This window comes from Octopus bimaculoides, chromosome 1, assembly GCF_046866305.1.
Source record: "Octopus bimaculoides isolate indiv1 chromosome 1, ASM4686630v1, whole genome shotgun sequence".
NCBI lineage: Eukaryota > Metazoa > Mollusca > Cephalopoda > Octopoda > Octopodidae > Octopus > Octopus bimaculoides.
This window is the reverse complement of record NC_142928.1, coordinates 4,851,740-4,865,679: the sequence shown is the minus strand read 5'-3', so window position 1 is coordinate 4,865,679 and position 13,940 is coordinate 4,851,740. Positions and strand designations below refer to the sequence as shown.

The following is a 13,940-nucleotide window of genomic DNA, read 5'->3' as shown; positions in this document are numbered from 1 at the left end:
AATCACATGGTTTTGGGTTTTGTCCCACTGTGTGGCACCTTGGGCAAGTATCCTTCACTATAGCTCTGGGCCAACCAAAGCTTTGTGAGTGTGTGTATTTGATGTTTGTGTGTCTTCAAATCACATCATCATCATCATCATCATCATCATCGTTTAATGTCCGCTTTCCATGCTAGTATGGGTTGAACGATTTGACTGAGGACTGGTGAAACCGGATGGCTACACCAGGCTCCAATCTAAATTTGGCAGAGTTTCTACGGCTGGATGCCCTTCCTAACGCCAACCACTCAGAGAGTGTAGTGGGTGCTTTTACGTGTCACCCGCACGATATATATATATATGTATACATGACACTGGTAAATAGTTGTCACTGTCATTCATTCCCAATATTCTGTGAAACATATCTAACCTTGGGGAAATATAACCTTGCTTGGAAACAGGTGAGGGTTGGCAACAGGAAAGGCATCTGGCTGTAGAAAATCTACATCAATGAATCCTGTCTGATCCATGAAAGCATGGAAAAGTGACATTAAAACAATGATATATATATATATATATATATATATATATATATATATATATATATATATATATCATGTGATGTATGATAAATATGTGTTTGTATATGTGTATGTACAATGTGTTTCATTACTTTCTTCTTATCATCATCATCATCATTCAACAACATGGCAGTGAGCTGGCAGAAATGTTACCACTTTGGGCAAAGTGCTTAACAGCATTTAGTCTGTTCTGAGTTCAAGTTCTGCTGAGGTTGACTTTATCTTTCATCCTTCTGGGGTGGATAAAATATATACCAGTTGAGTACTGAGATCAATGTAATCGACTTACCCCACTCCCCCGAAATTGCTGGCCTTGTGCCAAATTTTGAAACTCTTGTTATTATCAAGATGACAAGAAATAGATCACTTTTGCATCATTTACTTCTGCATTTATTATTTAGACAAAGGACATTGTATCCTCTCACTTATTCAATTTAAATCTGTCCAAAAAATCCCAGTTTTCATTTTTTCCCTTTTGCTATAACATTGACGTTATTGTAATATTACAAGTTTTACATGCTGTGTCATGTGACTCTAGTTGATGATCATGTGATCTATACTATTTAATAGAGCTAGCAGTTCAATATAGAGTGCTTGATTACACAGAAAAGGAAAAAAAATCTGCCATCGGGTGAAGGACCACATGTTTTCAGAATTGCTTGCATGACTACTTTATTGTGAAACTTGAGCAAATATTTAAGAAATTTCTTCTTTATGTGACTGGTGTAAATTGTTCACAGGCTGCCGTGTTTGACATATGACATTCAGTACAAACTCTTTTGTTATTATAATAACCAACAGTACAAGTATGGACGTTGCATCTTATATACTAATGTTTAAATACTCCTCTAGACTCACTCCTGGCCATATACCTTTGGGACCTGGTGGAGAAGAGCTACACCAGATTCTCAGCACTTTTCTTTTTACAATATTTCAGTTGAAATCGTTGATGTTTTATTGTATGTCTGATAATTTATTTGGTTTCTTCTTGACCACTTCGTCCCCTCTGTCTGTGTTTATACACCCTCTTTATTTCAATCAATTTCAAAAACAAGAAGGAATATAGGAAAATAACTTTGTCATTATGAAGCTGGTATTTGAGACATAAATTAACATGAAATTTTGGTGAAGGGTTATAATTTAGATCACTTTAAAATAGGAAGTTTGTATCACAGGACCAGGGGTGGTCTCGCTGTTGCAGAGAATCTGTGATTTAGGGCCAAATTAAGTTGGGTTTATTTGCTCTTTGATGTTAGTTTGACAATCAGAAATAATAAAAATAAATATCAATAATGACAGTTTTTCTTATCCTGATATTTTCTTACTATTTATCTATTTTCAATTAATCTAATGTTAATTTAACCATGAAACGCTCCACATCAACTTATCATCCATTTCTCATAATTTTTTGCTGAACCACTAAGTTATGGGGATGTAAACACACTAACACCAGTTGTCAAGTGGTGGTGGGAAAATACACACACGCACACACACATATATATAATGACGGGCTTCTTTCAGTTTTTGTCTACCAAATCCACTCACAAGGCTTTGGTCAGCCCAAGGCTATAGTAGAAGACACTTGGCTAAGGTGCCATACAGCCTGAAGCAGGAGGGTCTTTGACTGAGTATGACTCAGGGTGGGAGGTAGCTTTATACTACAGAATGAGAGGTTAAAGCAAGAGAGGAGGGTTCAAAAGAGAACCAGTTTCTTGCTGTAGAAGTACTGCATGGTTACTCACAATGTAGAAGAAGTGGTCAGAGTGGAGCTGGAAGAAGAGATAAAGTAGTGATGAAGAGATGTGAGGATGTACCCTCATGATGGGTGCAAACCCAGGTCCAAATTTTTTTACAAGCAAGGTCGATTTTTTTTTTCTGTCTTAATATCAAATCAAATACAGCTATTACAAAAATAATAATAACAATTATTAACATATTTACACATCAATCCAATCAGATAAATCCAATAACAGAAAAGTAATGTTTCAAATCATCCCAAAAACGTTTCTACACTCATTTGTTTTGGCAATGAAATTTTTCTGGAGGATGTTCAAAGTGTTTTCATTACCCCCCTACAAATTTTTGGGGGGCTGTGCTTGCACCCCCTGTTCCCAAGCCTATGGATAGGAGGTGAATAGCAGCGAGTGTAATATGGTAAACTGTTATAGCTTCATTCAGCGAGCTTGCAGAATTGTTAGAACATTGGAAAAATGCTTAGCGGCATTTCTTCTTGCTCTTTACGTTCATCATCATCATCATTTAATGTCCGTTGTCCAAGCACGCATAGATTGGATAGTTTGACCAGGGCTGGCAAGCTGAAAGGCTGCACCAGACTCCAGTCTGATTTGGCATGTTTCTATGGCTGGATCTCCTTCGTAATGCCAACCACTATGAGAGTGTAATGGGTGCTTTTATGTGCCACCAGCACAGGTGCCATTTGCATGATACCAGTATCTGCTATGACTGCAATTTTGCTCGGCTTGATGGGTCTTCTTCTTGAACATAACATAACAATGCCAAAGGTCTTGGTGATTGCCTCCGTGAGGCTCAACACTCGAAAGGAGCTCAGCCGTTATGTTCAAAAGGTGCTTTTTAACTGCCACCAGCATGGGTGTGAGTTACATGACACTTGAGTTCATATTCTGCTGAGCTTGACTCTGCCTTTCATCCTTTCATTCAGTACAGATAAAAATAAGTACCAGTTGAGCACCGGGGGGGGGGGGGGGGGGCGTGTAATCAGCTAGCTCCCCCACCTCTCCCAAAATTTCAGGCCTTTACTAGAAAGAATTTTTAAACTATTAAATGCTTAATTATGTATTATAAACAAACTGATAACTCAGCCACTGATGAAGTTTCTTTCAAATTATATTGGTTATTAGACAGTGATCATAATATATCACTAAGTCTTCTGATATTCTAAGGTTCCAGACATGTCTGATGGAGAAGTGTATGCAACATGAAATAATAACCATATTGTTAACATTAGCCATTTAGGAAGCTTATTACTGAGATATTTTAATCTTACATTTCAAAGCATTTTGTAATTGAAACACTTTCTCTGTAATTTAATCTTGTATATTTTGGAAGATACCAACTTAGAAATATTTCACATCCAGTATCATTATAGAATCTTTTCATGTTGATTCATTAAAACAAATGATTTTGTCATTTAAATAAATGATTTTGTGGCCAATTATTAGAAATTACACAGCTACTACAAAGTAATTATGATGTTCATAATTACAAAACAGCTGTGTTCTTTAACCCACGTTTAAAAACATACCATGTTATATGTTATCCTCAGCAGAATCACTAGCATGCTGGGCAAAGTGCTTGCAAGCATTTCATTTATCTTTACATTCTGAGTTCAAATGCTACCAGGGTCAACTCTGCCTTTCGTCCTTTCAGGGTTAGTAGATTAAGTACCAGTTGAGCACGGGGTGATGTAATTAACTTAACCCCTCCCCCAAAACTTGTTGGCTAACCCTAACCCAAGCATTTGAAACCAATAGAAATAATAAATTTCGAAATCTCTCAGAGAGATTTATGCAGTAGCAGCACGATAAAGTGATAGTATGTTGTCAACTTAATGTGACAGTCCCATAAAAGGGAAGAATGCTACTGTTATTTAGCCCTAGGAAACACCATTTCCTATGTCCTTATGTTTTCAAAGTGGAGATAAGCACCTCCACCCAACAAAGCCAGCATCCAGAGACTAGTTTCAGAGTCATTGCTCATCATCAGTCCAGAGTAGCATGGCCTGCTGGCTGTCGATGCCTATCTACCTTTGAAAACATATATTTCAAGTGAAATACATTCACTGATGGTACCCCCCCTCCAATTCAGATTCACCATTCTTATTTCTTTATTGCCCACAAGGGGCTAAACATAGAGGGGACAAACAAAGACAGACAAAGGGATTAAGTCGATTACATCGACCCCAGTGCATAACTGGTACTTAATTTATCGACCTCGAAAGGATGAAAGGCAAAGTCGACCTTGGCGGAATTTGAACTCAGAACATAACGGCAGACGAAATACTGCTAAGCATTTCGCCCGGTGTGCTAACGTTTCTGCCAGCTCGCCGCCAGATTCACCATTCTTGATCAATGTTTCAAGAACAAATGCACAATGTACATTTGCTGTTGAAAATAGTAACTAAAAAAGAAAAAGAGCAGTGACCATTGGCTACATGAAGACAATTACCACCTCTCTGTCTAATTTGACAAGTGCCGAACCAGTGGCTGTGGGTAGTTTTACTGCCACACCCTTTAGCATTCAGATGTCTTATGTAATGCTTATTGTTTTTGAATTAATCATTCGTTATGGTCAGTTTAGATGCTGAAGGGCTAAGTTGGCTACCATTCCTTCCCAAACAATCTCCCATGCTGTATCATCAGTACTGTTTAAATAACTGGTCTTTCTAACCGTTTTGGCTCCTTCCATAAGTTCACTCTGTTCATAGAATCCACTTCTAAACCACTGCACCATTAAACAGACAACATAGAATATTTTCCTTCTGTAAATATCACTCAAAAGTTAGTTTTCTCCATTTTTTTTTGTTGGATATTCTTTGATTGGTTCGCAGAAGAGATTGAAAAAGTATATTTATTCTACATAAATTGTTTCTGTATTTAACTTAGCCAGGTTGTATTTAATGGATGTGTATTATCTAGAATAGTGGATACGTTGTTGCATTATGTGATAGAGGAAACTAAATAGTCAGATATTTCTGTGACAGTGAATACTCTCTCCTTTATGGCAAACTTATAATCTATAAAAAAAGGAAAATAGTTCAATATCTCTGACAGAACAGGATTATTATCCTAACCAGTGATTTAACTGGAAGAATCACAAATATAGAAACCCTAAGTTTAGATGAATTGCAACATGTAAATATAAAGGATTTCAATGGAAAGTACCATTGAAATGAAACCTGAAGTATTAGAGTAGAAAAAAAAGAATTGGATATTTGGTGTATCAAGTTAATAGAAAGTGATTTTTATATGGATTCTACACGTCTTCATCATTTCTGTAGTTTATGGACATTTCTACAAGTGACAGGATAACAGGCTTACTAGCAGCATTTCAGTCAAGTATATTCTTAAGCCATTGCTTTTAGTGAATTCATAGTGGAGTTGTGTGGCTCAGTGGTTAGGGGTGTTGGACTCATGATTGTAAGATTGTGGTTGTAGTTCCTGGATCGGGTAATGTGTTGTGTTCTTGAGCAAAACACTTCCTTTCATGTTGCTCCAGTTGACTCAGCTGGTAAAAGTGAGTCACCCTGCAACAGACCAGTGTCCCATCCAGGTGGGGAAAGTATACACCACAGAAACTGGGAACTAACTTTCCTTTGAGTCAGGAAAGAGCTTCATCCTTTTTCAAACTTTGGTGAATCTAGTGCAGATGCAGAGAGAGAGAGAGCAGAGGTCTTAATCAAATCTGAATGAAATTGCATAAGACAACATGGACATTTTATAGACATACGTCGTCATCAGAGTTTAGTGTCCAATGAAGTAAAGATACGAATTAGTGAACTGGCTACACTTCTGGCAGAGGCCACATATATAATAAGGTTAGTTGGCTAGTGTAGTGTATCAAATACTACCAAAGGGTTTAATTTGATCAATTTATAGTTGATCTTCATAAAATATGTTCTTGTACTTATGTTGTTGTTGTTGGTGGTGGTGGTAGTGTCAGTGGTGTTGGACTGTTTAATAATTAATTGAACTTCTCTAGCAGTCTGAAAAATAAAACTGAACCAATGTGTTAATTAAATGATTAGAAACAAGGATTTCTAATTCATATGATACGATTAATGACAAAAATATATCATTGATTAGATTTTTCCCAAAACACTTCATTATCTGAATTTTGCTTCATGTTTGTTTTTGTCAAGTTTAAATGGTTTCTGCCGATTAGATGTCTGTGCCAAGCAAGACCTGCCTCTATACCGTTTGTATTAATGGTTAATAAAGACGTGTATATTTTTGACTGAAATAATCCTATGTTGAATAGATTAATCCTGTTTTCCACAATAAACAACCATCTTTGTTTTAAAGAAGTCAGAGCTGAAATATTTGATTTATCTTGAAAATTACTAAGAAACTGAAAACTGGGCAAAAATTGTCATAATGTTTCCTCCTCCTCCTCCTCATCATCATCATCATCATCATCATCATCATCATCATCATCATCATCATCATCACCATCACCACCACCACCACCACCACCAATACCACTTCTCCATGCTTGCATAAGTCAGAATGGATTTGTTAAGGTAGATTTTCTTTGATCCGATGCCTTTCCTGTCACTAACTCTCACTTGTTTCCAAGTTAGGTAATATTTTCCCAATGACCGGATATGTTCTCATGAAAGATTAAAAAATGAACGACACTGCTTGTATGACTGACACTTGCTTACAACTATCGTGATGTCAAGATGAGGGACACTAACACATACACATATATATGTACATGTGTACATATATATACATAAATGCAACATAATATTTATAAACAAACCCAAATGGCTTTGTAAGTTATGGAGAGAAAGCTACTATGAAAGACTCATAGTATAATAATATTTATTCTGATTTGAATCTTCCATAGTAGCTTTCTCTCTGTAACTTACAAAGCCTTTCAGGTTTGTTTATAAATATTATATGTAGTATTAGACAGTTTAAGTGTATATTAACTGAAATTGATGGATGAGCGTTTGGTCAGTTGGATGTGCAAGGAGCTGCGTAAGTGTTGATTTGTGGGCTTGATTCTGCCTGGGGTTAGCTCATCATTTTTTGGTCATTTGTTTATATTTAAAAATTGTCGCTTCAAATCAGAGAATAAATAATATGTGATATAATTATACAGTTATATACATAAATATGTATGATGAGCTTCTTTCAGTTTCTGTCTACCAAACATGCTCACAAGGCTTTGGTTGGCTCAGGGCTATAATAGAAGACACTTGTCCAAGATGCCATGCAGTGGGATGGAACTCAAAACCATGTTGGCAAATAGACTTCTTGACCAAAATTTTAAAATTTGTATGTGAATCTGTGTGTGTGTTGTTTTTTCTATTATTTAGTCCTAGATGAACCTTCGTCAAGCAGAGGTGTCCTACACATGACTGTTTCATTTATAGACACCCTTGTTCAATTTGTTACTCCTTTTTTAACCCTTGAACAGCAGGGAAGGGTTGCATGAATGTGTGTGCCAAATGAGGTAAACACAAAAAAATATCGCTTTTTCTCAAGGCTAATTGTTAGTCTTTTTGTGCAATAAAGTTACAAACTCCTAATCGTAAAGTGCCACAAAATGTTCACCTTCCTTTGCATCTGGCAATGAGCATAAATTCATTTTGAGATTCCTGCATTGTTGTTGCCAAATGAATGTACAAATGGAGAGAAATTGATGCACTTTTTCCATCCAGAGGTAGTTGAAGCACCTTGTTGTTGTGTGCTATCTAGAATATCCTCCTCATCTGATAATGGAAAAAACTTCTTCATTACTGTGTCATATTACCACCTTATGAATGGTTTGACAGAAGCTGGCAAGCTAGAGGACTGCAGCAGGCTCCAGTTTTCTGCTTTGGCATGGTTTCTACAGTTGAATGCCTTTCCTAACGCCAACCACTTTACACAGTGTACCAGGTGCATTTTACGTGACACCAGCACAGGTACCTTATACATGGTACTGGTATTGGTGCTTTCCTTGTGGTGCCACCACAGGTGCTTCTCATGTGGCACCTGCACAGGTGCTTTTCACATGTCGTGCCAGGCCTGGTACTCTCCATGTGGCACCAGTACAGGTGATTTTTACATGGCACTGGTGTGCTGACTGTTTATATATTATATCAGTTAATATCCAGATATATGTGGTGGGAGGTGGGTTCACAGTTCTGTCTGAAGACGTGTGCATGTCTGAATAATCTGTCATTAAGGCGGGAAGCTGGCAGAAACATTAGCATGCTGGGTAAAATGCTTAATGGTATTTCATCTGTCTTTACATTCTGAGTTCAAATTCTGCCAAGGTCAACTTTGCCTTTCATCCTTTCGGGGTTGATAAATTAAGTACCAGTTGCATACTGGGTCAATCTAATCAACTGCCCCCCCCTCCCCAAAAATTTCAGACCTTGTGCCTAGAGTAGAAAAAAAGAAAAAATGAATAATCAGTCATTGTCAACTGTATTACTTGTCATAATGGACAACAATAACAACAGCAACAATGAGCTACCATAATGCTCTTCTACCAGCATCCCAGTGGCAATGCTACTACATTTAATCTGTTAACTTTGTTCGGTAACACGGATAAATCAAAGCTTCAAAGTTGACTTCTTTACTGTTTGAACAGTACTTTTCCATTTGATGTAATTCATACGAGACGTGAGAAGGGGTATGCTTTGTTGAATCTAACTCCCTGTTGAGTTAATTTCTTATTTAGTTGTTTCCAGAATATAGAAATTGATATACAGTGTTTTAGTACTGATACAACCATACACATGAACACAAGGTATAAGTTGTACACAGGCATGGTGTGTGGTAAGAAGTTTGCTTCTCAACCACATGGTTCTGGGTTCAGTCAAGCTGTGTGGTACCTTGGCCTGACCAAAGCTTTGCGAGTGGATTTTTTTTAACAGAAACTGAAAGAAGCCCATTTAATATATATGTATATATAAATATATGTGTGCATGTAGGTATCTGTGTTTGTCCCCCACTACTGCTTGACAACTGGTGTTTGCATTCCTGTAATTTGGCAGTTTGGTAAAAGAGACTGATAGAATAACGATCAGGCTTTAAAAAAAGAAAAAGCCCTGGGGTCAATTTGTTTGACTAAAAATTCTTCAAGCCAGTGCCCCAGCATGGCCACAGTGTAATGACTGGAACAAGATAAAAAATAGAGACCTTAAGGAATACAAACAGACACTACTGCTACTGCTACTACAGTTGTTTTGTATTTATACACATGGCCAGCAGTTTTGTAGGGCTTGACTGGTGGGTTGAAAGGCAAAGTTGTCCCTAGGATATGCATCCTGACCAACTTTGCCATTCTTTTACTTTGCTAGAATAGCTTTAAGTTACAATGACAGACATAAACAAAATATTTGTGGATGTAGACAAAAATGTGGAAAATCTTTATTTATGGTAGAATCTAGGCCAAATATTGATTGATTTCTCGTATTGAACCAAAGCCAGAAATTGTAAGGAGGAGTGTAATATTTATAATTGGTCCCTGAACACGGTTGGTATTTATTTTATTAAGCCCCAGATGAGAAAGGAAAGATAGAGTTGTGACAAAGATTGGACTGGTATTGAATAACCCAGGAGACAAGTTCAAAAAGCAGAGTGGACAGCCAAGTGAGGAACTCAGAATATAAAGGGACTTAAAATATTGTAGACATTTCTACCCTTCACACAACTATTTTATATAGTACCCTACCAATTCTATCAACCCTCTACCCCTCACACAACTATTTTATATAGTACCCTACCAATTCTATCAACTCTCTACCCTCACACAACTATTTTATATGGTACCTTACCAATTCTATCAACCCTCTACCCCTCACACAACTATTTTATATGGTACCTTACCAATTCTATCAACCCTCTGCCCTTCACACAACTATTATGGTACCCTACCAATTCTATCAACCCTCTACCCTCACACAACTATTTTATATGGTACCTTACCAATTCTATCAACCCTCTGCCCTTCACACAACTATTTTATATGGTACCCTACCAATTCTATCAACCCTCTGCCCTCACACAACTATTTTATATGGTACCCTACCAATTCTATCAACCCTCTACCCTCACACAACTATTTTATATAGTACCCTACCAATTCTATCAACCCTCTACCCCTCACACAACTATTTTATATGGTACCCTACCAATTCTATCAACCCTCTACCCTCACACAACTATTTTATATGGTACCCTACCAATTCTATCAACCCTCTACCCCTCACACAACTATTTTATATGGTACCCTACCAATTCTATCAACTCTCTACCTTCACACAACTATTTTATATGGTACCCTACCAATTCTATCAACCCTCTACCCTCACACAACTATTTTATATGGTACCCTACCAATTCTATCAACCCTCTACCCCTCACACAACTATTTTATATGGTACCCTACCAATTCTATCAACTCTCTACCCTCACACAACTATTTTATATAGTACCCTACCAATTCTATCAACCCTCTACCCCTCACACAACTATTTTATATGGTACCCTACCAATTCTATCAACTCTCTACCCTCACAACTATTTTATATGGTACCCTACCAATTCTATCAACCCTCTACCCCTCACACAACTATTTTATATGGTACCCTACCAATTCTATCAACTCTCTACTCTCACACAACTATTTTATATGGTACCCTACCAATTCTATCAACCCTCTACCCCTCACACAACTATTTTATATGGTACCCTACCAATTCTATCAACTCTCTAACCTCACACAACTATTTTATATGGTACCCTACCAATTCTATCAACCCTCTACCCCTCACACAACTATTTTATATGGTACCCTACCAATTCTATCAACTCTCTACCCTCACACAACTATTTTATATAGTACCCTACCAATTCTATCAACCCTCTACCCCTCACACAACTATTTTATATGGTACCCTACCAATTCTATCAACCCTCTACCCTCACACAACTATTTTATATGGTACCCTACCAATTCTATCAACCCTCTACCCCTCACACAACTATTTTATATGGTACCCTACCAATTCTATCAACTCTCTACCCTCACAACTATTTTATATGGTACCCTACCAATTCTATCAACCCTCTACCCTCACACAACTATTTTATATGGTACCCTACCAATTCTATCAACCCTCTACCCCTCACACAACTATTTTATATGGTACCCTACCAATTCTATCAACTCTCTACTCTCACACAACTATTTTATATGGTACCCTACCAATTCTATCAACTCTCTACTCTCACACAACTATTTTATATAGTACCCTACCAATTCTGCCCCTACATCAATTTACAAACGCTCAAGTCCACCGAAAGAAAACAATACTGATGAGTACATTATAAAGTGTTACACATATAACGTAGGTTAAATCTGGACATTTTGTCTCTAGGTTTTATGCTAGAATCCTTAATGCTTTTTTCCCAAAAAAACGTTTTTCCATTAAAAAATATTCAGTCATTTTTAGAAAAGAGGTTTATTTGTATTAGTTTTATTTTCATTTACGTACAGAGCCTTGTGGATTATCATTTATGCGAAGGGAGGTAATTATCTCTTTACAGGTGGGATTAGAAATTTGAATTAAAAATCAAGGAATACAAAAAGGATACCAGGCAGTCACACATGTTTCCATTTTATCTAGCAAAATATGGGAAAAAACCCAGTGTTACTCCATCATATAGCAGGTACCTTTGCATGTCTACTTTTTTGTCACCATTGGCAATATCAGGAAATATGATACACTTCCATCACACTTTCATCACACTTCCTTGTGCTGATTCAAAAGGCAGTGAACCTTTTATCTTTTATCTTTTACTTGTTTCAGTCGTTAGACTGCGGCCATACTGGGGTACCATCTTGAATGAATCAACCCCAATATCTATTTTTTTTTAAAGCCTGATAGTTATTCTATTGGTCTCTTTTACCAAATCACTAAGTTATGGGGATGTAAAAACACCAACACCTTTAAACATGAGCAACACACAACTAAAGGCCCCACAATCACTCCAAATGCTGGTTCTCCCTATCACTGAGGACCTCTACTGTTGAAAGCACCTCCTTAACATAGCTAGGACTACATCCTAACACTTGACCCTTCTCAGATTCAGAACATACTTCTGCCCCCCCCCCCCCACACACAATTATTAACACTTTACAAAGCTTAGGTGAGGCTGACAATGGAATGTTGCTTTCTCATCTGAGATTCTCTTGCTGCACACACACAAACTTCTTAAACTCCGTCCAGCTGATTGGCATGAAGTCACTCAAAGACCCTCTCCAGCCTCAAATCCACAGGTACACTGTCCTCTCTCTCTCTCTCTGCCTTTCCTATTGCTACTAGAATGACCTCCTCAGAGCTGGTTGAGTCCATTCCACCTCCATTCACATGAATTTCCTGTTATATCTGTAACACCCTACCGTACATGAAACATGTGGTCTACATACAGTGAACAGTGACTGCCCCAAACTGTCCCATTATGAACTAGGATTGCTGTCTCTATATTTAGCAAGTAAAAATCCTCTTTCTTTAACTGTAACATCTACATTCCTATTTGCCAATGTTCTCTGGCAAAGAGAAGAGTTTAAGCCCCATTATTCTAATTGGCCATCAAATAATCTGAACCAATGAAACTAGTTGAAATGTTTTCCGTATCTTGTGAAGTCAGTTCATTCATTTATTTGTTGTCTTTTGTGTGTACAAACTGGTTATTTCTGTGGCAGAAAAGCTCTTTGTGCATGTCCTAGTGATTGTTTTTATATTTCTGTAATTTTAGGGTGACAGGAAAGAAGACTCTGGTGACAAGGAAGTGAAAACAGATGACCAGTCGAAAAAAGATGAAGCTAACAAAACAAAAGACAAAAATGATGGTATGTCACATGTTACATTTAATATACACCACACTGGTATGGATATGTTGCAATTATTATAACCGATAGTGGTGTACAGTCATTGTGCAATTAAACTGTGTGTAGTTTTCTAATTACTACATGCTACAAATTCTTTCTCATTTAATTTATCTTCCTCTTTATAATATAAAGGAAAAAATATTCCGTTCATGGAGTGAAGCTACCACTGTGTAATAAACGATAGTTTAAACAGGAAAGGAAGTAAATTTAAAGCTTGTGTTTCATACTTTATGAAATTTTTAGTTTTATATATTTATTGTTTTAAATTTTAATGTAATTATCAATTATAAAAATAACTAAAAAATAAATCTTATTAACAACTAAGTACACCGTAGGTTATTAGTGTTTATAGACTTAGTAGTCTTAGTTTGATTTTTTTTCTTTTTTGAGTCAGTGAAGGCACATGGCCCAATGGTTAGGGTGTTGCATTAACAATCGCAAGATGGTGGTTTCAATTCCCAGACTGGGTAGTGTGTTGTGTTCTTAATCAAAACACTTCATTTCACATTACTCCAGTCCACCCGGCTGTAAATGGGTTCCAGCAATAACTTGGAAGTTAACCCTATAAAGGACTGGCATCCCATTCAGTCGGGGAGGTATGTTGTTACTTATATGCAATGGAAACTGGGTCAAGTTCCTGGGGTCAGGACAGATCTAAGTCTAAATCTTGGATATGGTTTCCATCATCCACCTATCTGTTTTTCATTTGTCAGAAATGAA

At 37.1% G+C, this 13,940-nt stretch overlaps 1 protein-coding gene across 2 annotated transcripts in view; it reads left to right on the top strand.

The window, feature by feature from the left end:
* The window catches only part of LOC106880951 (uncharacterized), a 71,326-nt gene that overhangs the window by 44,782 nt on the left and 12,604 nt on the right, over positions 1 to 13,940 (top strand). For both annotated transcript variants that reach the window (XM_014931134.3, XM_052976204.2), the window contains exon 2: positions 13,088 to 13,181. In XM_014931134.3, coding sequence (XP_014786620.1) covers positions 13,088 to 13,181 — 94 coding nt within the window. The remainder of the gene's footprint in view (positions 1 to 13,087; positions 13,182 to 13,940) is intronic.